The sequence below is a fragment of the Ambystoma mexicanum genome, chromosome 2p (genome assembly GCF_040938575.1).
Source record: "Ambystoma mexicanum isolate Mex_15411 chromosome 2p, UKY_AmexF1_1, whole genome shotgun sequence".
In the NCBI taxonomy this organism is placed as follows: domain Eukaryota; kingdom Metazoa; phylum Chordata; class Amphibia; order Caudata; family Ambystomatidae; genus Ambystoma; species Ambystoma mexicanum.
The window spans coordinates 406,289,298-406,315,086 of NC_090923.1; the positions used below are offsets into that span (position 1 = coordinate 406,289,298).

The window sequence follows — 25,789 nt, forward strand, 5'->3', positions numbered from 1 at the left end:
GAAAAGAGGTCTGAAGGACGATCCAGGTTGTTGGGCTTGTGTTCATGAGACCGGTACAATGGAACATATGTTGTGGGACTGCAGGAAGGTGCTGGAATTTGGACAGAAATAGGTGTGATCTTTGAGAAAGTTTTGGATGAGAAGATTGAGTTTGATTTTTAGACATTGATGCTGGGATGTGATGAAATCTTAGAAGACCTTACTCAGAGCCAGAAGAAATGGTTATTTAGAGGTGCCATGGTTGGAAAGAAAATCACCCTTAGGAATTGGAAAACTGCTGTTACCTTACATAAGGATGATTGGATTCAGGAAATGCATAATCTGGCTGATGTGGAAGGTTTTTGTACAAAAAACAGGGCAAAGTGTGTTATTCAAGAAGATATGGGGGAGATTTCTTTCTCTGTATTGACCTGACCTTGGACTTAACAATTGTATATTATCAGATGTGGATCATGTGACTTCGGGAAGGGGGATCGTATTTATCTATTTATTTAATTTATTTCATTTTAATGGCTTGTAATTTTGTACATAGTTATTTTGCTTTATCTTCCAGTTTTTGTTACTTTGATGTTCTAACATTTAAATTGAAAATAAAAGATTTTAAAAAAAAAGTTAATTGCCCCTGCTCTTTAACATGTACATGGCCCCACTAATGTGACTTGTCAAGAGTTAGAGCCTCACTTGCTACAAATGACACGCAAGTTATTTGAATACTCCTAGCCAATAAAGACGCAGATGCCATCCTCACATGATGTCTTGCACAAGTTTCCTTTTGAAGGTCCAGGAACAATCAGAAAGTTGAAGGAGGCAAAAAGGAAATCTTGATTTGCCCTTATAGCACTAAAACTCGCCCAACAATTCCATGACTTACAGAGGATTGGCATGTGCCTGGAGACATCAAAAGTGGTTTACCCTTCAACCCCAAATAAACACCATGGTGAAGATATATTTTCTACCTACACTAAATACCTTAATCACCTCCACTCATAAAGCCTCTGAGGATATATCACTGGTTCCATACATAATTAATTATGTCAATAGACTATACCTTGGCACTAAAAAATTGCACCAAGTCCTGAACACATCTGCAAGATTACTAATAAAATACTTCAGAGACCACAGCACTGTAACACTAACAACACACTGCTGGCTACCGATCAAGATGAGAATACACGTCAAAGCACTTTGTATCACCCACTACATTGTTTACAGCCCTGGAGAAAATTCATCAGCAGTAGAACATTGTATATCACCTAAAAAGGACACTAAAATCCAGCAATGACATACTCCTAACAATTCCACAGCACATGTTATGTTATAGTAAAGGATATTTATATTATGCACTATCACCACCTGAGTGGTCCTCTGGTGCTCTGGCGGTTCTGAAAAGCCAACTGGTTAGGGGTGGGGTAAATTGGTAGGACTGAGCAGGGAAAAAGTGCAAAAGAGAGCTGTGATGTACTGTTGAGCGCTTCAGTTCGGTTGACACCGTTTTCTGAGCATAGGCGTGACTTTTCGGTCGGTAGTTGTCATGTGCTGTTGTGCAACGCTATGTGTGGTTTTTTTCGTTGTTGCAGCACAGCCCCAGGATTATTACCAGTACCATTAGTTAGGGGAGGTACACCCATATTCTTTTCAAAATCCAGAATCTTGAGAATTAATTCAGCTTTAGTGACAGACAGTTAGGCCTCTGTCACAACACAACTTTTTTTTTCAAGTGATCCCCCTTTAGAACTTAAGTGAATGTGATTGTCTCCATGCGATCAATTATAGTAGGTGACTCAACTACAGGGCAATCAAAGACCAGAGTGGACAACACTGAGGTACCCAATATCTGATGCTTACCACTGCACAACCAAGGTTTGGACTCATGTTCTATACTCTGGACAGATGTATAGAAGGCCAACCTAGTTTAGTGATGGGAACAACTCTGGGAGCTATAGCCAAACCAGTTCAAGGTAGCAAAGTACCTTGCCATATCATACCATATCGTTCACGCCTAGTAACACTTGCATACAGACGCGTTATAAATGCCATATCATATCATAAATGCCATATCATAAAGTGAGTGGTCAAGTCTAAGTCTCAGGAGGGGTGAGCCTGGTAATGGATCCACCCCAGCAGCGGTCCAATCGGGACCACTGCTGGCACAGCTCATGCATGCCATTCAGGCACACTGAACCAAGTTTGTGTATTAATTAAGAACAGGCAGTCCCAAACCACTTCCTGGCAGCAAACACATATGGTCCTGCAGTCGCCCACACAAGCCTCAGCTTTCCCAGGCACTGGTAGTCCACATAAGGATGTTCCTATCCTCACAGGTCAGGAAGACTGGTTAGTGGAAAGATGGCCAAGGGACAAATGAAAAACCTTGTGGCACAGCCATGTTTGGATACTAGCCGAAGTAGGTAGCCAAACGTGGTAAAGCTAAAACAAAATACACTACAATAAAATAGCAAAAAGTAACTGGTGCCACCAGCTTGCCCCTTAGGCACAACTAAAGGAACCAAGAGTGTTATTCTAGGTCAAAACAAAAAGTGCACCCCATTGTACTGCATTGTAAGATACATTATATAATGATAAAAAAAGTTACCAAAATTGATAACAAGTTAACAAAAGTGGCAACAAATGAACAAGACTTAGGGAAACAATGTTTCCTAGTGCTGACAGCCTGTAGGTATGTCAGTTCCCCATGAAAAATGAGCAACAGCCAGTGTAGTGAAGCTGAAGGCTTTACTGCACTAAATTCAGGTCAGATTAAAAAATAAAAGCAAAAGGTTTGGGGGTCCATAAAAATATGGGACAGGTGCTGTAAAGAAAAATCTTTCCTAACTTCAAGTACTGCCTGTCCCACCTGTGAGTTTGACCATGCCTGCGTGTCAACACTAGTGTTGTGTGAAAGCGCAAACAGAGCTCCATGTTGCCACTTTGCATATTTATTCATGTTACACTGGCTATAAACGCCAGAGTAGCCCCTGTGCTACATGTGGCGTGTGCCTGCGGTTGAAAATGTAGCATCTTTTCTGATAGTAGATAAGAGTTGTATGCACTTGATAATTCATTCGGAAATTGTGGCCTTGGTAACCGGGTCAGCCTCCATACCAGCAGCAAGACACACATTTGGCTTCCTCTGCATATTTATGTTCTTTGTAGTTAGAACATGACTGCTCTGACGTCTAACGTATGAAGCCCCTTTTGCACTATGCTTTGAGGGTTTTGGTAAAAGAATGGCAGTTCGATGGATTGGTAAACGTGACATTTTTAGATTCATTTTGGTGAAAAATGTGCGTGCACGTGAAGCATGACTGTCTTTATGAATGGTAACAAAAGGCTGTTACTGATAATGCCTGTAGTTCAAGAAACCCTCTCATAGATGAGACCGCTAGGAGAAAGACCACCTTGTAAGAGAAGTCCTAGTGCGGTTTTATGCATAGGCTCAAAAGGTGCACCATTGCGTCTCTGCTGCAGTATGTTTAGCTTATACCCTGAGAATCGGTGAACCACTGTAGGATGCAATATTTTAAATCCCTTCATAAAGAACTTAACCACCAGTTCTCTCCACCAGGAGATCCTTTCAGAGTGTACTTTTAGTGAATTTATAAGCAAGACCAGACTCCAGCAGGCAAAGTAGGTAAGTTATGAATGTAGGTGTGTATTCCACGGGGCTAATAATGTCCATCTTGTACCACATCTCGAAACATTGCCACTAGTAATGCAGTGTCTCGTGTTTGGTTTTCGTTCTTTAGTACTTCCATACTTCAAGGCACTTAGGAGGTAGTTGTAAATGGCAGACGTAAGTGACAGACTTACATAATATCAGGAGCCATGCTGTTAAGCTCAATTTTTGTAGAGCAGGATGGGTCAGCTTGTCGTTTGGTGAGAAGATCGTGCACTGATTTTAGTTTGAATGAAAGCTGCCTCGCAAGCTTTAAGAGAGGTGGGTACCAGGTTGGTCTGACCCACATTCGAATTACCTTGCGTAGTAGTGGACTACGGAGGGTGTGGGGGGAATTGTAAGCAAGTATCCCACTCCAGTTCACCTTTAGGGCATTCCCCTGAGGGTACCTGGATGCAAAGCCTTGTCACTGTTTGTTTTGAGCTGTTGCAAATCAAACTTTTGCCTGTCCCCACATATTGAAAATCTGTTAAACATGTTCACACTTCTTTCCCACTCATACTTTTGCGGAAACACTGCACAGTGCACCAGGTATTTCTCCTCCCCTGGGACGAGCTGTGCTTTTATATGAATTTGAATTCTGTTTGGTGCACCACTGCCATATCTCCTGTGCTAGGATTGACAGTGTTAGGGAATGTGTTACCCCTGTATTATGTATGCCATAACTGTGGTGTTGTCTGTTGATTAGCAATCTTGTTTGGAAAGGTAGCCGTGGCATCTTTATTGCTAAGAGGAAGAGGATGTTATGTGTTGTGTAGTATGCATTTCTGTCCATGTGCCTTGCACTGTACGTTCCTGACAATGGGCCCCCTCCAACCTACCTTTGAGGAGTCTGTTATTGTTGCCTGCATTGTTGATTTTTTAAAGGGACCCCTTTTAAGAGGTTCTCTTTTGTCCACCATTGCAAAGAAGTTACCACATCCTTGGACACCACCATTTGATCGTCCCATTGGCCCGAAACCTGGAACCATTGTCTTGATAGCCATTATTGTATCTTTTTCATGTTTGGACTTGCATTTGGTACTATGTAATGCATGATGCATCACACCAAGCACCTTCATTACTTTCCTCACTGTTACCTGGACTCCTGTCTCTAAGTAGGGGACACGAGGAGAAAAAGCTTGTACCGTTTCTGGGGATGGGTAAGCAACAGTTTGCCTTGAATCTATGGATACCCCAAGAATATTTTTTTTCTGGGATGGTAGGACTGTCTCGTTTATGGTGGATCCCAGTTGGAAGTAAGTCTACCTTTTTCTGAGTATTGTGTAGGCATTTTGTCTGTGATTCCCCTGTTATGAGCCAGTTGTCCACATAAGGGTAGACTAGAATGTTTTCCCTGCATAGGTTAGCTACCACCACAAGCCTTTTTTTTTATTGACGCTATCTCAATAGGCAGTACCTTGAACTGGTAGTGTATCGTTCAAATTATGAACCAAGGAAATATCTGTGCACGGGGAACATGGAAATATGAAAGTATGCATCTTTCATGACCGGTGTTGTCAAAGATTCCTTTCTCTTTTTTATAGACGGTCAACAACTTCTTTTAATTTGGTCATCCTGAATTTGAGGCTTTACAAATGTGTTTGCTGGCCTCCAGTCTAATACTGGTCACTTTGTTTGGTCTTGTTTGGTTTCTTTGGTACTAAAAAAAATAAGTGAGTAAATGCCCTGTTTATCTGATCTGGCTTTACTTTCTCAATGGCGTTTTTTCTGAAGGAGAGCCTCAGCTTTTTTGTAGGTGCTCGTGCGGCAGCTTTGTTGCATGGTGGCAGATTTCCTGGAGATCCCACATGTTCGATGCAATATCCCCTCTGTACTGTGTCTAGCACACACTGATAGGATGTAATCCGTTCCTGTGTGCGGGTGAATGTTATGTTAGAGGTCTGTCCTGACCCGCTGTTGCTTAGAAGTGGAAGGATACAAGTTGTGGTGTTGTTTCCCGAACCCCACCTGAATCCCTGATTGTGTGAAGAGGCATTGATGTTGAGCAAAAGTGTTGGGGCGGATCACCAGATTGTACCCCTCCCACTCCCCAAACCACCGTAGGTTGAAAGGACCTGTGACATTTGACCCAGTGTTTTGAGAGTCATTGTCCTTTGATATTACTAGCGTCCCGTCTACTTGTTTGACGAACTGGCACGCTTCCTCAATGGGTTTGTCTAACAAAGGGACCTGTGTTTCAGGCTGCTGAGTAGTCTTGGCCCACTGTGTGTGTAGTATCTTTAGCCGTATCCGATGAAGTAGAAGACTCTATGTGCGTGTGTTTCTGCATGTGTGTTTTTGCGGTCTAGGTTACACAAGGGGTTTCTCCTAATTCGCACGGAGGTTGTACCGTCAGAGTTTGGGATATGCTGCTGCAGAGTTTCTTTGTAAGCACCTCCCTTTTTTTTTTTTTTTTTCTTTTTTTTATTGGTCGAATACATTTTTCAATCTTTAACATATAAAAAAGATTCCAAGTTCCAGAATCATCTAGTCCTTTAAGTCTCTTTAAAGTTTTTCCAATTCTCCTTTTCTTCAGGGGATTGTTCCTTGATCTCCAAGATAGATAGGCAAATTTGTTCCACCAATTCTAAGGCATTCAAAGTCTGTCCAAGTTCGTCGACTGTCATTAGACGCTCCCACCATTCTTCCTCGACTTTGGCATCCAAAGGTCCTGTGGGATTATTCAGATAAATGGTCCTTATTTTTTGGAATCTTGGACAGGAGAGTGTCGGGTGCCTCATAGTTTCCAAGATTTCTGATTTCCTACAAAAGCGACAGCCCGCATCTTGAATCGAGAGCTGTTTTCTTAAATACTGCACTTCTCTTGACGGCAGTAGATTGAGTCTGCACCATATCAAAAGATTCCTGTATTGGGATGATGGAAATCGTGTAAGATACGGCGGGGGATGGTTTAGTTGCTTCCTTTCCCATATAATGTTATGGCAGTAGATATTTTGAGCCTTATGCATGTCTGTATCTATCCAGTCCTTCTCGCGTAGCAATTTCTTAGCCTTTTCCGGATTATCCTTGAGTGTCTCGGTTAGGATATTGTTTTGTTGTAGTAGGTCATTACATTGCTGTTTCCACTTAAACAAGATTTTTTCGGGCTTGTTGTTTCTGGGATTTGCCACTATCTCAAATGGAATAGGCGGTGGATCCAAAAGACATTTGTGATAAAGGGAGATGGTTTTCCAGAAGACGGTCAAGGCCATGGATTGTAGCCTTAACTCATGTCTGATTCAACTTTTAGGCAATTTGGTAGTCTTAGAATTTTCCACCAGAAATAGGCTTCCAGCTTCCCACATTCAGCCCATGGCAAGTTTAGACAGGTCTCAGCACCATGGGTAAAAATAGGAAGGACCTTTTGCTTGTAAAAGGAGGTGATCAGTAACATGGAGTAAGTGCCGTATCTATGGTGAAGAGCTCTCCCCTGATTTGTTAGTTTTTGAAGCCGTTCTCTGATGAAATAGATTTGGGCCTGTTCATTTATATTTTTGTTGATTTTGACCCCAAGATAGGTTGTAGTATCCACTATTTTCAGCTCCTGATGCTCAATTCTCCACGTGAAGGCAGTCTTTTTCTTCCTTGTCCCTAAGTCAGATTGCATAAAGAGGATCTTCGACTTATCGACATTGATTTTCATTCTATTTGTATCAAGGTAAGCTTTGAATTCCGATATTCGGCTCTGGAGTCCGATTGCCGTTAAGTCGATGAAAACAATGTCACCCGCGTAGAGAATCCAGGGGAGGTCAGACCCTTCGAGCTTTGGTGGAAAAGCTCTAATTTTTTCCTGTGAGTCTTTTATGTCCGCCAGGTGCAGGATGAACAGAAAGGGAGCAAGCGCACAGCCCTGTTTGATGGCTTTTGACGTCAGGTCCACTCTGTTGTATCCCCATCCTTCCAGACAATTATTCGAACTGAGGTGTCCGAGTACAGAGATTTTATAGCTTCCAAGAGGTCTCCAGGGTAGTCCCAATTTTCAAGTTTAGCCCATAGGTGTTCTCTGCTAACTGCGTCAAAAGCCTGCTCGAGGTCCATGAATCCCAGATAGATAGTTCCTTTTGTTTCCAGGGCTCTCAGTTTTAGGAGATTTAGTATAAAAAGATTTGACAAAGTTCCCACTCCACTCACGAACTCCGTCTGGCGCTTATCCAAGATTTCTGCCTTAATAGCCCAGTTTTTCAAGTCTCGCAGTAAGATTGAGGTGAATATCTTACCAATTTATCTAAAAGAGCAACAGGCCTGTAGTTCCTCAGATTAGTCCGGTCGCCTTTCTTAAAAATAGGAACTATCAGGGCTTCTTTCCAGGATTGACGGATAATTCTGGATTTCAAGATCTGCTGGAATGGGGGGCAAGATGAATTCTGCCCATATCTCCCCATTTTCTTTCAGCATGTAATTTGAGATGCCATCTGTGCCGGCCGCTCTTGAGGAGCTCAGGTGTTTGATTCGGTATAGTATGTCATCTCTGTCTATCTCAATCGACCATGGAGATTGCATGGTCTTTTTGCTGGGTGGGTTGGTAGTCCCCCCCCAAATAGAGCCGTGAAATGCTTCACCCAATCTTCTTTTGAGACTTGGTTGGTAGTTAAAGCCATCTGAAAGTCTTTGCCCTTATTTATAATTTCCCATAGGGATCTAGTATTAGCAGTACTTATTGCCACTAACATATATTCTGCATCGGCCTGGGCTCTCCAGATCTTTGAGGATTTTAGCCAATGATTGTAGCGTTGTTTATATTGTTTCTTCTTTGCCTCACGTTCGGGCAAATTTCTTTGAGATAGGGTTCTTAGGTCAGCACACAATTCTCCTCTCCTTATGACCAATTCTTTATTGTAGGCATGTTTTCTTTCCACTGCCACATAATTGTTTGAATCTCTCTTAATTTCATAATCCTTAAGCAACCATCTGTATTCCACTGAATTCCCGGAATTTTTGATATGGTCCTCTAGTTGAGACCTGAGTTTTGGTATAGGGGATGCTTTGATTCTAAGTCTGTTGGTGCCCCACGATAATTGGGCACACATACTGCTGCTTTGTGGCATTGGATTTCCAGCGGAGTTCCAGTTCCAATAACACATGGTCGCTGGTGAGCTGTTTTTTAACAGTAAATAGTTCAATCCACCCAAGTGTGTTTCTTCCTACAAAGCAATAGTCCAGACAAGCGCTACCTCGATTACCAAACCAGGTATCCGCACCTGAGATATCACCCTGTATCTAGCCGTTTAGCATTTCCATGTCTCTAATGGACATTTCCATTGTCCATCTGTTTTCCCATGGTTCCAAGAGTGTTCTTTGCTTCGGGTGCCCCCTTTCATTGAGGAGCTTCAAATTCAGGTCTCCACAAACTGGGAACAATTGATATGGATCCTCTAGCATGGACTCATCAATAGCTTCCATGATGTCTGAGTGATATTTTTCCATTTCACAATCTTGGCTACTCCGGTAGGTGTTGATAAGTAGCGTTCTGGTCTCGTTGCTCCCTCTATTTTTAACCAGTTTCAATATCTGAGTGAATGGATTGGGTGTCTGATGTGCTAATGCCTGTAGTTCGCTGTCATCTTTAATGAAAGTCAAAAGCCCCGCTCGGGGTCATCCCAGAGGTCCTTTCAATGTGGGGTTGATGTAAATTTGGTATCCCTGGCATACCGGACTTGTTATCACCCATGATTCCTGCAGGCAAATAATTTCAAAGTCGCTCAGGAAGTTACATTCCCCGGAGTAGAGATGACTAAAACCCCTGGTGTTCCAAGAGGCCAGAAGGGATGGTACCTCAGCAACTTTCTTCAGGCTCTATTGCTTCTTTTTTCCCCAGCGATTATCAGTCTTTACTGAGGTCTTTTCATCACGGGCCTCTTTAGAGCGATTTTCTCTTGGATAGTTCCCTTTGGCGCTCGAGTTGTCAACCGTGATCCTTAGCTTAGTCATGGGATTGTTGACTGTTTTCTGGCGGTCATCTCGTAGAGGGCGTTTAACAGATCTGGAATTGCTGGGTCGTTCTGTGCATGGGGATCTGTTAGAGTGTGGATTAGATGGGAGCCTTGTCCTTGAGTTCGATATATTGGCCCTCCTTACTTGGGATTGATCGGTGGACTGGGTGGGTTGGGAATTAGAATGGTCCTTGTCCCGGCCTCTTCCCTCATCTGGCTCCAGTTTTATAAGCCTGAAGCCCAGATCCCCCAGCTTGTCCCTTGTTATCATCACCTTATCCATTATTTTCTGTGATCTAAAATGGATGGTAATAAGGTCTAGTCCACGCTCTTCTGTAAATTCAATGATCGCAATATTATCAGGTTCTAGGGTCCCAAAGGCCATCACCTGGTTAAGGAGAGTTAATGTGTTTTCCCAATAGTTCTGGCGTTGTAGTGTTCCTCGTCAGGGAATCAACGGCCCTTCTTGAGTGTCCTCCCTTTAAGGCAGGAGTCACAGGTCGTCAAACGGCCGCCGGAGAACAGGGTGAGCTGCAACGGTGAAGTGGCAGCTTCGTTCCTAGCGGTGCTCATTGCCGAGGAAGCGTAAACGTCCTGCCAGGAAGAGGCGTGCGGGGCACCTCGGTGTCGATAGTTCAGGACCACAAAGAGTTTGAAGAACCGTGGCCCGGCAAGGGCGTCGAGTCGTTGGCGTCTCTGTGGTCTTTGGGTGGCAGGAAACCCACTGGTGGATGCTCCTCGGCGCGACAACGGTCAGGCCTTCTCCAGCGGGATACAGCGGCGACGATGCGGATGAGAGCGTCCTTGGATTTGAAAGTTCTTAGGCAAACGGGAGCACAGCAGCTCCGGTCGGCGATGGCGGTCATCGACAGTGGCGGACAACAGTCTGGGCTCTTCTCCTTGGGATTCCGCGGCAGTCCCCATCTCGGGTCGGCAGCCTGTCGAAGGTCTGTCTACCAGGGAGCTTTGGCAAAGATCAGCTGATGCACAATGGTCCTTCGTAGCTCGGGAAGAGGGCACCTTACCAGGTCCTCTCTGGGTCAGTCCTTGGAGACTCAGCAGCTTTCAGATTGTGAAGGAGAGAACAACAGCAATTCTTCTCATCCAGCAGGGCTTCAAGGTTAAGCTTCAGGTTTACTCCAGTTACTCTTCAGCTTCTGAACACTATTCCTAGCAGTGAGAGGTCCCCAGATATACTGTTGATCTCCCATTCATTCCGCTGGGTCATACTCAAGCATCCAATCACGGCGAAGAGCATTCATGCAGGCAGGCAGCGAATCAGACACACAGTGCATTCAGGCCATTCACTTCTCTCCAGACACACACAACAAGTTATGTGTATTGGGACAAGTACCCAGCCATTCAACACTCCACACTGCATTCATACCAGTTTCGGGCAGAGCTGTCTCAGTGATCGTGTCAAACACCAGATACTAGACACCCACAACACAGAATGCGTATTCATCACACACTCCATTCAAACAGGTCCCACCCACAGGCGTACCCACAACATACGGTCGTTGGGAAGGCTTCAGCCAGTCTGGTCAGCACTTCTCCAGACTACCATATATGGAACTTCCACCCAACAGCCAGTGTGGGGGAAGGGACAGAGTCGGGCTTCCCGGGACTTCGGGAGGATCAGGTAACAGGCGATGGAAGGCAAGAGGCCACAGGGGCCATCTTGTCTCCATCAGGAATCTACCAATTCCAATGACAGGGCCTGGGCATCCCAAAATGGAGGACACTCAGGGCACCAGTCAATTCAGCACAGAGGTGCCACCAGCCCATACCCTGCTCTGTGGGCCGCACACAGGTGCCCAAAAACATACACTAGAGGCACAGGGTGCCATAAGGGTATCCCATGGGTCTGTTCACCAAAACCAAAAGAGAGAGCTGCACCGCCAGGAGTCCCACATAAACTCCTGCATGGAAAACACGACAGAACACACGATAAAAGGCATTAAAGGACAAGGATTCAGAGGCCCAGTCTGGAATTGCTGGGTCGTTCCGTGCATGGGGATCTCTTAGAGTGCGGATTAGATGGGAGCCTTGTCCTTGAGTTCGATATATTGCCCCTCCTTACTTGGGATTGATCGGTGGACTGGGTGGGTCAGGAATTAGAATGGTCCTTGTCCCGGCCTCTTCCCTCATCTGGCTCCAGTTTTATAAGCCTGAAGCCCAGATCCCCCAGATTGTCCCTTGTTGTCATCACCTTATCCATTATTTTCTGTGATCTAAAATGGATGGTAATAAGGTCTAGTCCACGCTCTTCTATAAATTCAATGATCGCAATATTATCGGGTTCTAGGGTCCCAAAGACCATCACCTGGTTAAGGAGAGTTAATGTGTTTTTCCTATTTAGGAGGATCTTTTTCTGATCTTTTGTAGATCTTTCCAGTTTCACCTGAAAAGTTTTCACAATATTTTCCCTCCTGTGACCGGACCGGGTCGGTCGATCATCGGGCACTGTTCGAGTTCTCATGGGTTCCTTCTCTTTCAGCCTCTCTTTGTTGATAGTTTGTCTATTATCAGACTTCCCTTTGTGACGTCTTTGGTGTCTACGAAGCTCCAGGTATCTCAGGAGGTCCTGGGATTTTGTATATGTGTCATCTTGGACTTTTGCAAATGAGGAGCTCTCAACTTTCATCTGGTTTGATCTTCTTTCTGGATGAGATTGATGTTTAGTTCGCAATGATCTTTTATTCTCAAGTTGCTGGAGGAGATTGTTTAATTTTCCCACCTTAGATGGCGGCCTTTTTTACCGCTGCCTAGAGTCTTGTGGGCAGGCCTTTGTTTCTCTTCCTTTTCCAATGTGTATTTCGCCTCGGTCGTTGTCTCCTTGTGGTCCTCCTGATTCGAGTGTCTATCTATTACTTGTCAGTCCGTCAAACTGATGTTCGCCCAAGATTCTTCATCCTGATTGATTTTAATTATTTCAATCAGGTTGCTTAGGGAGCCCGATGAGTCCAGGTCCACAATTGAACTTTCATCCTTACGGTTACAGGTCCGTTCTTCAGGAGTGCCTTTTGATTTTTGATTGAATTTTATTTCTGGTCTTGATTTTTTTGCTGGTGGTTGCCTTTCATCCTGAGACGGAATGTGGATATTCCTTAAGAAAGCCCAAGAACCATTAACTTTACGTTTAGTAGGTTGTTTTTTTGTTCTCTTTTGAGAAGGAGTCAGAGGAGCTGGCGATGAGATAGATTTGGCCCGCCCTTTTACGGGATGCATCATTAGGTTTGGATCTTGGAACAGTGCATAACTTGGTTTAGACCCCTTTGCATCCATTTCTGCAGTACATGCTGGTTTCCTTTCCTTAAGCCAGCCAGGCCTTTACCCAGTATCATTGGTCCCCTGCTCTGTTTAGGGGGCATCTTCAATGTTGAAGATTTGGGTAAGGGATTCTCTTGATGGTTTGCTGATGGATTAATACATATTGAGGCCTTAGCCTCTGTAGATTTCCTGACCCACTTATGGTTCTCCAGAATAGCCACCATGAGTAGTTGTTTATCGTTCGACTCCTGTCGGGCCAAATCGCACAGTCGATTTTGCCACTTGCAAGAGTTATCTGATTCCTTTTCGGTTCGAGCATCCAATTTGTTCACGAAGCTCGTCAGTTCGTGGACCTGGTCCTTAACATATAGATTGGATGCATGGACCGAGTTCAGTGAGTCATTGATATTCTCATATAATTACAGGAATGGAGCAATCGCAATGTTGAGTGCTACCATCACCACATTCTGGGTGTGGATAAAGTCACCCATCCTTCCGTTACTACAAATATCGCTGATTTTTGTCAAAGATGACTCGTCCATCACCAGAGAGGTTACATCTTTAACCCCATTCGACACTGATTCAGTAGTTCCTCTGATTTTTTCACTAGAACCTCTGATTGTATTGACTCATGGGCATCTAGAGTTGAAGGGTTGAATCTCGCGGGTGAGCCCTCATCCAGGGCCGCGATTTTGTCCATGATGAACGATAGACTTCTCCTTTTCTCTGACATAATTCTCCCCGTAAGATTCGAGATATCTTGAATCAGTGTGTTGGCCAGACAGGCATTAGATGGGAGAGGTGTTCCTAACCCCGGAGGCCCACCCGGCGAAACAGGAGATAGGGGCGCCCTCAATGGCGAAGTTGAAGTCCTGACAATCGGTGGAAAATCAGATTCATTTTGGCCCCCCAAAACTGGGGGAATCGGCATTGACATATATACCGATTTGGCTTGTTTAGTTGGATCTTCCAGTTCTTCTGGAGGCTTTGGATCCTGGGTGTTTTGTGATTTGGATTTTAAAAGGTGGCAATTTGGGAGGATGTAAGTCAATAGTGGCAGTTGGATCAGATACCACGTTAGGTCTAGATTTTTCCAAAAGTGATCTTGCCACGCCTTTTGGGGGAGGCAATGACATTGCTCAAAGGGTTCCCCTTTGCATCCCGAATAATTTCCAGGAGAGGTGGCTAATTCGCCTCTCCAGAGATGTCTAATATGGCGATGGCAGGGTCAGTTGCCGAGATGGTATGCTGAGTTAAGTTCGACCCTTCCTCTAGATTTAGAGACAATCCAGGAGCCCATGTTGGGGGTGCCCCCCTTGGCCGGACTTCTTCGATGTCCTTAGGGGCGTCCACCAAGATTGGTTCTCCCAATATAGTCCGGGGCCCCGCCATCCCTACCTTTTCTAGTGTTTGTTAGAAAATGGCAGGCGCGATTGCTTCAGAGATGAAGGAGCTTTAAGTTTTAGTCTGGTAACAGGCGACTTCATAGTTGAAGGGGTGGGACAAGAGGCAAGGTGCTGCTTTACCTGTTGCCTGGTCTTGATCCTGGCATCAGTCTGGACGGCTGCCGGATTGCTCATTCCGCGCTGGGATATTCTCGTAGTGCAACTCCTCTTAATGGAAACGTAAGTAGGGTGTGGAGTAGCTCTATCAGTCACCAGCGCCGGCGCCCCCAGCAACCCCGACAGCACCACCTGCGCACCACTTCTGCTCTGTTGACGCGGTAGTGGGCGCTTTTGAGTATTGGTCAGGTCAGGTCACCACGGGCTCCTCTTCCTTTCCCTTAAAGGAGACTCCTCACCACACAAATCCAAGAAAAAAAAAAGTCAGTGAAGAAAGTCAATTTCTTTCTTTTTGCAGCAAGTGAAATGAAGAGGCAGCAGCAAGGGGGGTCCAGTACCGACACCGACAACACCACTTGCGCACCACTTCCGCCTCTTCTGCACCTCCTTTTGGCTGTAAAGGGTTGGTCTCTACCCCCGCGTTCGAATCCCCGATCTCAAGTTATGAAGCACAAGTGCTGAGCTCTGGTTTCCAAAAACATGTTCATGCTTCAATAGGCCCAGAACTTTGAGTAATCACATATGCACCCATTCAATGCAATGTAAAGTGGTATTATATAGCGCCTTTCTGCCATTAATTTTGGCCTCGCTACACATGGCTCTAAGAAAGGAGAGCAGGGTGCATTAGTCAGATAGCGGGATGGCTTAATGGTTTTGTTGTAAGAAATCTCAAATGTGTGGAGTTGATTTATGTTTGCTGTGGAATTAAACATGTGGCCGGTATGGCATCTAAAGAAATTTGTGTTACATGTGTACACTCTTCACCTGGGTATGCCACCACTGCTCAGCCCACAAAGGCAAAAGCCTGCCATTACATGGTTGCCGGGTTGAGCGAGTGGGGGGCGGCCAGTGGAGAAGTTTCGGGTGTATGCCTGTTTAAACTAGTTACCCCCAATGGGAGGCGGGGGCGGTTTCACAGGCTTCTGTCACGGCGGGGGGGGGAGCAGCATGGCACCAATTTGGTGCGTTAAAGGAGCTAGAGAGGACGAGGAGAGCACAGATCTCTGCCTTGTCCTGCTGGGGATTGTTGCTGCCGTGCCTGCACTGCCTTGCCTGAGCCCTCGACCAATCAGAAAAATGCACAGTCACTCAGCCTTCTCCAACATTACTGCCAGACTATGGAACTAGATTCCAAAGGGAATTGGCGTTATCCATATTTATTTATCATTGTGTAAAAACAAATGCCCAAGGCCTCTGTAACAAGATCCAACCAACTCCAGATGGGTGCTGCATCAAACCAAATGTAACCCTCTGACATATATACCCGGATTAACACCAATAAGGCTAATGGCTAAAAGCATGAGCTCTGGACATTGCAACCCAGTGAGAATCACATTTGGCTATTAACCACAGTCCTCCTTTGATGACAGCTTAGGGCCTTGTGGCAGCACAAACATGATTAACTCGACTAAAGAATGATTCATCTGCACTGCATGTTAAGGCACCACTAATAGTTCACCAGACCCCTGGATGCCATTTATAATGCCTACACCATGTAGCAGCAGGCCTCATGGACGGGAAGTGGGTCCTAAGCAAGAACAAAACAGGCCACTGTAAAGAATAAAATCCCCTCCAACCTAATCAACACCAGGTGTATGTCCAAACACATAACAGAGATAGACAATGTTTCTTTGCGACAGGGGAATCGATATCCTATTGGTCATAGTAACCTGGCTAGCAGAAAACTCCAAAGGCATACTGCACAGCTGTCTACTTGAGAATTTGAAATGCATACAGGCAAACAGAAAACGAACTGTGAATCCCTCGTCCTTCAAAAACTGCACATTTATACTCATCTATAGACCACCAACCCACGACGCAACCTTCATAGAAACAGTCACGAACCTGGCCATAATTCTCTGGGACTTCGACGTATGCAAACTCGCTGAAAAAACTAACTAAGCAGCTTGTGACATTGAAACTATGACAGTTGCTACACAGAAGCGACACATTCAGCAGCAGGACAAACTCTGGAAGCTATCTTTTCCAATAGAAAACCGATCACAACATCACCACCCATATAAATACTATAGAGCGACAACCTCATTATACCCTTCGTTATCCAAATACCATCAAAAGCATCCAACAAGCCCCAAAAAGAAATGGGAGAACAGTCAAAAGCAGTAACCTAGAAGAAAAACTAGTCATAGATCGCAACCTTGGACGCAACTGACCTAGAGGAAAAAACAGACCTAATCCTGAAATGGATTGTGGAAACAATAGATGGCATCACCCCGGAAAAAAACCTCAACCCATCACAAAAGAAAACAGTGGCGAGATGGTTCCCCGCCAGCCACAAAGCAGTGAAAGCCACAAACCAGAAACTTGAACAAGACTGAGAAAAAACTCTGACCAAGCCAAAAGATTAACATATCAAAAACAAATCTGATCAAAGTTCAAACTCTCAAAACGAAAAAGAAATACTACGACGACTTGATCACAAAAGCCACCAACACTCAGAACTTCTCAACATCGTAACTGAGATGAGAAATCCCCTTAGGTGTAATAACACACGGGTGCCCTCACAAAAACTGTGCGATGATCATGCAAATCACTTCAAAAATAAAATCACCAACATACACCATATCAAGTAGACTGATCAACCAGACTGTTCACCACTTCCAACCAACCCATGGACCACAGCATAGACTGAACAGTTTCACCCAAATGTCAAGAGAAAAATTCTTCAGCTTGGTGAATAAAAGCAACATGGCAGGCTCCCTAATGGAACCCTCTCCACCAGATATCTAAAAGTCAATCCTTATACAGGATACACCATAAGAATACTACCTAAACCTCTTCAATCTGTCACTTTCAACAGGAAGAATACTCTGAGCCTTCAAATCTGCCTACATCAAACCGCTCCTCAAAGATACTACAGATGATGTGGAAGACCTTGCATATTACAGACAGATCTCAAACATTCCTTACCCGGTAAAACTATTAGAGACCTATATCTTGGAACAAATACTGGAACACAAAATAACCAACTATTGGGCCAGGCAAAAGTAGGCTTCAGGCCCTCGAGAGGAACAGAGGAGGCATTCATCTCTATATGGGACTACCTAATGACCAATGCAGACTCCAACACAAACTCACTACTGATACTACTTGACCTCTCTGCAGCATTCGACACAGTCACCCATAACACCCTCGTCAAGAGACTGGAAGAGATAGGGCTAGCAATATGGTGCTGCTTTGGATTAAAGCTTTCTTGTCCGAAAGAACAGAACCACATGACACCGCTCCTCGTTATCCTTGCTACTTTTCAACATCTATATGATGCCACTAATCAACTTCATCAAAAGACACAGCTTCACATGCTACAACTAGCCAGATGATATCCAAATCATCTACAAAATTGGCGATAAACAAGAGAACCCCATGGTAATAGACTGTCTCAAAGACCTCTACTAATGGATGAGCACTAATAACTTCAAAATTAACCCAGACAAAATGGGAATCATAATTACATCCAGACAACAAAGGCAACAACCAGTTTATCCCATGGCCCACAGAACTGGGAACGCCACCCACACCATTCAAAGTAGTCAACCGTGGAATCCTAATAGATAGCGAGTGAACACTAGACCCTCAAGTAAATGCAATAATTAAGGAATGCTTCTTACATCTTCACACGTTAAAAAATATTCTACCCTTCCGCTCCTTCACGCACCAAACACTGGCCATCATGTCCATGATGGACTATGCCAGCAGTGTACACCTAGGACTGCTTACTGAGGAAACTGCAACAAATACACAATGCAGCTGCCAGACGTCTCCTCAAACTCTCGCGAAGTGACCACATCACACCAACGCTAAGGATTCTACATAGGCTCCCAGTCAAAAAACGAATCACCTTCAAAATAATGTGCATAACACACAGAGAAATCCATGGCCAAGGAGCAGAATTCATACAAAAGAAAATCACCATCTTAAAGCCAACAAGAATTTGGATCTAGCAACCGCATTCGCCTGGAACCTAAACCCTGGTGGATCAGCATTCTCTTGCATAGCCGGAACTCCCTCCATGAGAAACTCGAACTATGGAGGGCCATCTACAATTCAGAAAACTTCTAACAACCTGGCTCTTCAGCTGCGAACGGGAAGAAAACGACTGGACAACATCTGTGCACCATGAAACAAACAAACAAACAAAAAAAAAAGGGTGGAGTGGGCTGAACCGCAGGGGGCGGAGCAGGGGAATACGAGGAGTCTAACTGGAAAGGGTGGTTGGAGACCAGAAGTCTATCGTATCCCGATAGAGGGCCAAAGGTGGAAACTGGGGAGGAAGATGTGTCCCACTTAATCAGAACACCAAGGGTGTGAAATTCGTCACACATAAAGAATGCGGCTGTATGTAGAAACCGTGCAAGTCACATATTGACCTCGGTACACAGGGAACACACCACTCCTGGAGCAACACATAGGAGTGGTAATTGCTACACACTAGAACGACTGACGAAAGGGATATGGGTAGCATTTAATAAGAACATTGGTTGTAGGAAATGTACTGACACTAACTAACCCTAAATCTACCCATTTGCATACACCTTCTCAAACGCTGAACTAAACACAACCATACATCTACAGTGCTACAGACCACATGCACTTAACAACCCCACAACACCACTACAACAAAACAAACCACACAGAATCTCGCCCTACACCGCATGGCGAATTCCAACCCAAAAAAAACCTACACTCAGTGACCGTTTTCTCTGCACTGAAGCTGCCAACAGCACATCACAGCTTTCTTGCTCATTTTCCCGCTCAGTCCTACTAACATACCTGCCACCCTCCTTGCATTACAGATCCGCCAGAGCACCAAGAGACCATGCAGGTGCCAACAGTGTGCGGTATAATAACCTTTTAACATAGCAGAACATATATTACAAGAGGTTCATCCAGACAGAAGCACTTTACCAACTCCACAATCTCACTGAGACACCTACTCAGTGATTGGTGCACTGTGAATATCTGCCTCAAAGGGGTTCACGGCACCGGTAGGAGTCAATCCTTACACAATATTCACCACAGTCAATCCCCCACTACAGACGCTCAGCTACCAGAGCTGTTCCCCTGGTTTGTCCTGTTACCACACTGATTTTCTCCCATGTAGCCACACTAAAATATGCTCTAAAGCCGATCTACCCCACGGTAGGTGTTCTCTAGGTGTTCCACCACTGCTAGTTTAGGTTTTCCACTATTGCCTATCTCCTAGATGACCAACTAATATTTGCTTTGTTATTTCCACACTGTCATGAGCCCTCCATGCTCCTACATCTGTAAACTGCACCGGGTGTTCCTCACTGCAATTTCCCTCTACTGATCTGCTTTTGGGTGTCCCCGCTGTGGCTTGCCCCTGATTATCTTCCAGTGTGGCTTTTCTCTACTGAAATTTTGACGCTAAGAGCTTCTGCAGTTCACCGCCAGGGGTATCCATTCCACTCTGAGGTACACCACTACTCGATCATCTGCATGGCTACATGGCCTGCTCTTCACTGACTGCTCCCCTCACTAAATTGCTCATTCCTTACTTCCCACCACATAATATGCATACCAACTAAGCCACCTACACACAGCGATTCCGCACCACTTCCAAAACACACTTAATCGTCAGAGCTCTACATCCCTCCCAATAACTTATATAGTACAATCGTAACCAGCACATTTGCATACTATGGGCAAACAAGGACTCCCTCTAGATGCAGATCGCTCTCAACACAAACTAAATGGAAATGTATCTGAACCGGGTACTTCCAACCTGCAAGCATAATTAACTGAACAGCTATCTTATAGTTTCCATCCATCCCTTCTAACAAGACCATGCTACCTCTTTTTTCAGATTGCCTTTGGCTAAGAAATCATTCAAATGGCAACCTGAGCCTGGAATAAAACATGGTAACATAACAGCCTAGTCGAGCCCAGCACCCTCTACTGACATACATACAGCAACTCATGTCTGGCCTGGTTCCTTCTACTGTAAATTGCCCTTGTAAAACTTCTCACTGTTTGAGTTTGAGCTAGGACCACACTACTAGAAATTAAAGACAATTATAGAAATTAAAGATTAATTTTTCCTTTGATTGTACTGCAGTAAAATCAAGCTTTTGATTTCCATGTTTGTTAGTGTGATTCTACTTCAACAGCATGTTATTTATTTTATTTTTTATGTTGTCTTTTTATATTCCAGGTCTTTGATAAGGAAGTGAAAACCTTTGTCTTTGTCCTAGAAGGTAGTAGTCAGACGAATAAGATGCAACTGCCTAAAGATAACAAGCAAGCCCGTAAGTACAATGGCTCTTTTTTGTAATCCTTCTCCGATTGAGGTATATTAGTGTTTTGACATAGTTAAGGTAGCAAAGTTGTAAATATTTTCTGCTGTGATGGATAATCTAATGTATAATTGTATTCATCTTTTTAATTTTGGCTGTAAACTGGCGCTCTAGCAGAAACTGTTGCATTGGAGTACCGATAGGAGGGAGCCGAGATGTGAGGCAATGCCAACCTTTTTGCTAATGTTGCCCTCTTATGACCAAGTGGTACCATAATTACAATGCCTGGGGAAAAGCCCATCTTGTGCCTATACAAAAGACAAATGTTTGCTTTGATGTGTTTCTCCAACATGGTCTCTTACATGGATTCACATGCTCATGAATTTTCCCTGACGTCAGGTTCGGCATCCTCTGTAATATTAAGCCAGTTTCGCTTTAAAGCTAAAAACTGCTTGTCGCTTCTATAGCTGGTTGCTGGCACTTTGGATCATACGGCCTAGCCAATGACATCCGTCCTCCTAAGCTCTGCCCCTGTTGGCCATCTTTAGATTTTTCCAACACGTTTTGGGAGTCCTCATGTTTCGCTCATCGATATATATCAACAACTATTCCTATTTTTGTACGAAATCATTTAATATTTTTTCATTAATCTGTCACTTTGTGACTATCGGCGGCGGGGACCCATTGCCGGACGAGATCCAGTCCATAGTCGGATCTCTTGACCATGTGAGGCCTCAGTCCACATGCACCATGGCGGACACATCAAGAAAAAGCCCGTTTGAAAAGCGGCCTGAAAATAATCTGCTTTGGAGATCAGCATCTCAAATGCTTCTAGTGCTTGCAACTAGACCACGAAGCAGACACATGTTACACCTGCAGGCCCGTTCTCTACCAATACGCAGAAAAACTGTTAGGGGCATGGATTAAGGAAGGGAGGGCTTCTGAGTCGGCCTCCGTACGCAGTCATGCCTCTTCCAGGGTCAGTAGGCCCAAAGAGAGTGCTCCCTTTGACAGGTCGAGATCCTTTGAGGACACTTCCGGGGGGTAGATACCAAAAAAAGCTAAGTTATCTCACGTTCCGACTTCTTCATCGACGGGAACTGCGGCTGCAGAACCTTTGTCTGAAAGGCACTAGTTGTTTTTGCCCTCCTTGTGGAATAGTAATCTACCGTTGATCGGACAGGTCCATCCCGCCCGTGAGAAAATCGTTGATACCAGCTGCGAAGTACAAAGCTTTGTCATCACAGACCCTGTCGAGGGACCAGTCGGCGGCTACCCCGTGGATGACTTTGTCCATGATAACTGGCCTTCCATTGATCTCATTTATGACTTTGTCCACAAATACTGCTGCCTTGTTGATGGGCTCATCCATCACAGTCACTAGTGCCACGACTACGACTGTGCATTCCTCCCAAGACCCACCAAGGTCACACCACTACTCACACTAGCTCCATTGAATCCTCCGAGGGTGTCATCCCCATTCCCAGTGATCCAGGTTTCCAGTGCTTCTAAGAGGACTTACCAGAGGGATTGTACTCTGACCAAGAAGGCGGTCAGAGTGAACCTGATCCCATTCTGCCAGTGCCTCAGCAAAGGGGCTCAGCCATCTCGTCAGCTATCTCGGCCAGCTTTCCCTTGGCCTCATGACGTTGGTGACTAAGTTCAGAGTCTTGTTCAATTGTCGTCAAGATATTCCTTCAAGGTCTGCAAGAAGACAACCAGTGCAAACATCAGTTTTCTGTCTGCCCCGTCAAACATGGCTTGCCACCAGTTGTCAGCATTCAATGTATGGTGCCTACTGATCACTGGACCCAAGATTTGTGTTCTCAGGTTCCCAAACTTTGGACAAAACAGCATTAGATGCTTCAGTGTCTCCTTGTTTAGATTGCAGAAGCAACACGTCGGGTCCAGTTCGGCATAAAGCGCCCATGTGCTTAGGCGTTCTATGGTTGTCAACACGTTAAGCCTGAACTGCATATACAGAGATCTCGATTTTTGCTCAGGAAATCGAGATAAAGTAGGCTTGCTGCTCCCGATATGCTCTTGCTTCACTGCAGACCTTATTCAATCTTGATGTTCACCTTGATTCACATGTTTGGTGCCGTCAGATCTCCATAGCTTCTTCTTGGCCGAGTCTGGGTTGTCAATAAGGGGTTTTAAGGCAATGTCATGTTCTTTCAGGACTTCAAGACATTGCTCGTTCCACATTGATAACACGGTGTACACTTTATCATTACCAGGGTTATGCAGTATTTTTACTTGAGATACTGGTGTTGTTAACATCGTTTTCCTGAATACGTTTAGTAAGTTACAGCATATTCTTGCATGGATTGAGATGAGACCCAATTCGTAACGTATGCAAACAGTCGAAGTTCCTTTAGGTAATTGTAGGACCCTGACCCAGAAGATGTTTTCCAGTGTGTTCCACAAGTCGTGTGAACACCCAAATGCGTTTTTTAAACCATAGATTAGGGCCGGCACTGCCTTTTGTTGATAAAAGGCAATGGTTGGCCTTAGAGAACATTTTCCATATTGTTTAATTATCATGGAAGCTTGACATGTCAGCTGCTGACTCTTGCTTTTAGCAGAAGGTGCATCATCTAACTAAATGCCCTTACAAATTACATTCAAAGTATATATTCTGCTGCATTAACTATTTGAGTATAAGTGAAAAGATAAAGTTGGTAGTAATAAAAATGTAATTCAGGAGAAGAGAGTGTAGTAAAATCAAATAGTGATAGATGCAAGGCTTTGAATTCAAAATGACCACTACCGTTGCGCAACATTCCATGCCATTATTCTGTAGTATTTCTGTGCCATTACAGAAGGGGACAAGCCATTAGCAAATGACTCCTGGTGCTGCCACCAAAAGGTGCAGTCCAATCTCAATTGCTAGGCCATGTCCCCTCTGCACTGGAACACAAGCCACATGCATGTGTAGACCTTGTGGTCTAGCAGTTTGGGATTAGTGACATGGCCAAGGATGATTTGAAAACAATGGTATGGGTGGCTGGCCAGAACAATGCCAGTGGTTATAATTGATTTAGAGATATTTGCCGACTAGGTACAAGCCTGAACTCATGCAGTGGAACACATATAGGATGGAGATAAAATGTCTGGAGAAACACACATCCTATGAGTGAGTTTGGTCACTTACCCACCCAATGACTAGCCAGGTCTATGTTAATGCCTATGGCATTACCACCAACTGCCTGCCCTTTGCCACCAAAACGTACCCTTTCTGGAACTTGTTGAGCAAGCTCCATCACAAAGTAACACAACACGTGTTGCTGTATAGTGCCATCCACAGTTATAGCAAAGCATTCTTTGAGTGTTTTTAATTATTTAATTGCCTCTGTAAATTAGCTCCTGGTGTAATAAAAATCGATTAATGTGTATCTTCAACCAGTTGATTTTATAAGCAATATCTTTGTCAATGCCTCTAGTCCTTGCACTGAAGACCTGTCTAAAGCAAGCAACCACAAAGGCAACAGTTTTGGCTTGCAGATAGGTATTAGACCGACATTTGCCAAGCAATGCCATTATATGCCCTGGTACTCACCGTTTTCCAGCTTTTCCCATCCTATGGCCAGGTAGTACTTGTGATGATTCACAGGTTCTTATCACATCTCCCCAGAGGGTAGCCCTCCCCTATGAGGGTAGGGAGGTGAGGCCCCAACCCACTGGTCCCTCTAGGGGTGGTAAAAAGTGGGAGGACCTCATATGGGGAGACTCCGCTCATGGGGGATGAGGACTCCCGTCCGTAAAAGGCCACCCTCCACCCTTGTTCCCTGAAGCCATGGCCCCATTACCTCCTTCTTCCTCCCAACCTGAAGCTACTGTGTGTTATTGTTAAGTCTCTACTATTGCATCTGTAAGGCCAGACAAGACTGAGCCGAGGAAGAGCCAAAGAAACATTCAGAACAGTAGAAGAAATTACCAAAGAACCGTGATGAGGTGGCCACTCTTAGGCTTGAAGGTAACTTCAAAGGCATTTACGACAAACATTGCCGCTACGCTGGGGCAGGCCCAGCAATATAAAGTAAAGACCAAGGAAGGACTAAGTGTGTTCTGGAGCAGGAAGAGTAGTAAGGGACCCTGGTGTCCATAGTGCAGGGTCTGGGAAAGGAAGCGCTGAGAGACAGTTGGTCTCCGAAGAAGAAGCTGAAAGGAATTAGATGAGCCGAGCAAACCCGACTTGCTGCTGAAGCAGGAAGAATTCAGCAGTGGTGTGGCCTGGACTGTGTGTTCCATAAAACACATCGACAATGCCACAGTAACAGCTCAGCAGAGCCATACAGACCAAAGAGGAGCAAAGCAGGAAGACGCACTGAACACGTGTTGAACCGACAGTGACCTGAGACCCTGTGAAGATCCGGTTGCGGTCCCCATGAAGATACAGGTAACAGGAACAAGAAAGCTGGGGGGGTCCAGGGAGCACAAAGAGTCAAGTATTCCTCAGGAGTGACTTCCATCATAGTAGTGATACCGAAAGAACCAAGAGACAAGTATTCCTCTGGAGTGATCTCCTTTGTCACACTGGTGACAGAAGACAGCATAAATCTAAAGAGTGCCTCAGGAATGAACTCCCACTCCCTCACCACAGTGGGCAACTCAACACATGTGAAAGGTACCAAAAGGATCAAGAACTTTCAGGGAGTAGTCTCCCCAATAGTCAAGATATAAAAATTCCTGACAAAGTGCCAGCAATAAGAAGAAGAGTTGATAAAGTCTTAACTCTGTTGTTCACCAATTATTGGGAGTAAGTAAATAGACATCTAAAGACTTGTACACAGAACTATCAAGGAACAGACTCCAAGGCTCTTCCAGATAGACCGGGAAAAGTCATTTTCCTGGTCTAGGTATATTTGGTAAATCAGACCTTAATATAAGAGACTGCGTTTAAGTTAACCTAAGTTCATTGAACCCTTTTCTTCTTGGTTTATTTGTTAGTGTCGGGGATAGAGTAGGTGGTTTGGACAGAGAACAGTATTATGGTTTCTTTTGACTTACATCCTGACGAGCACTCCAGTTATTTTGTGTTTGAGGTAGGGAAAACCCCTCTTCAAATAGGGAGAGACAGGTTCT

General features: G+C 44.6%; 1 protein-coding gene across 2 annotated transcripts in view; it reads left to right on the plus strand.

The window, feature by feature from the left end:
* Nucleotides 1-25,789, plus strand: part of CFAP20DC (CFAP20 domain containing) — a 2,832,435-nt gene that overhangs the window by 252,486 nt on the left and 2,554,160 nt on the right. For both annotated transcript variants that reach the window (XM_069643752.1, XM_069643753.1), the window contains exon 4: nucleotides 20,620-20,713. In XM_069643752.1, the coding sequence (XP_069499853.1) occupies nucleotides 20,620-20,713 (94 nt within the window). The remainder of the gene's footprint in view (nucleotides 1-20,619; nucleotides 20,714-25,789) is intronic.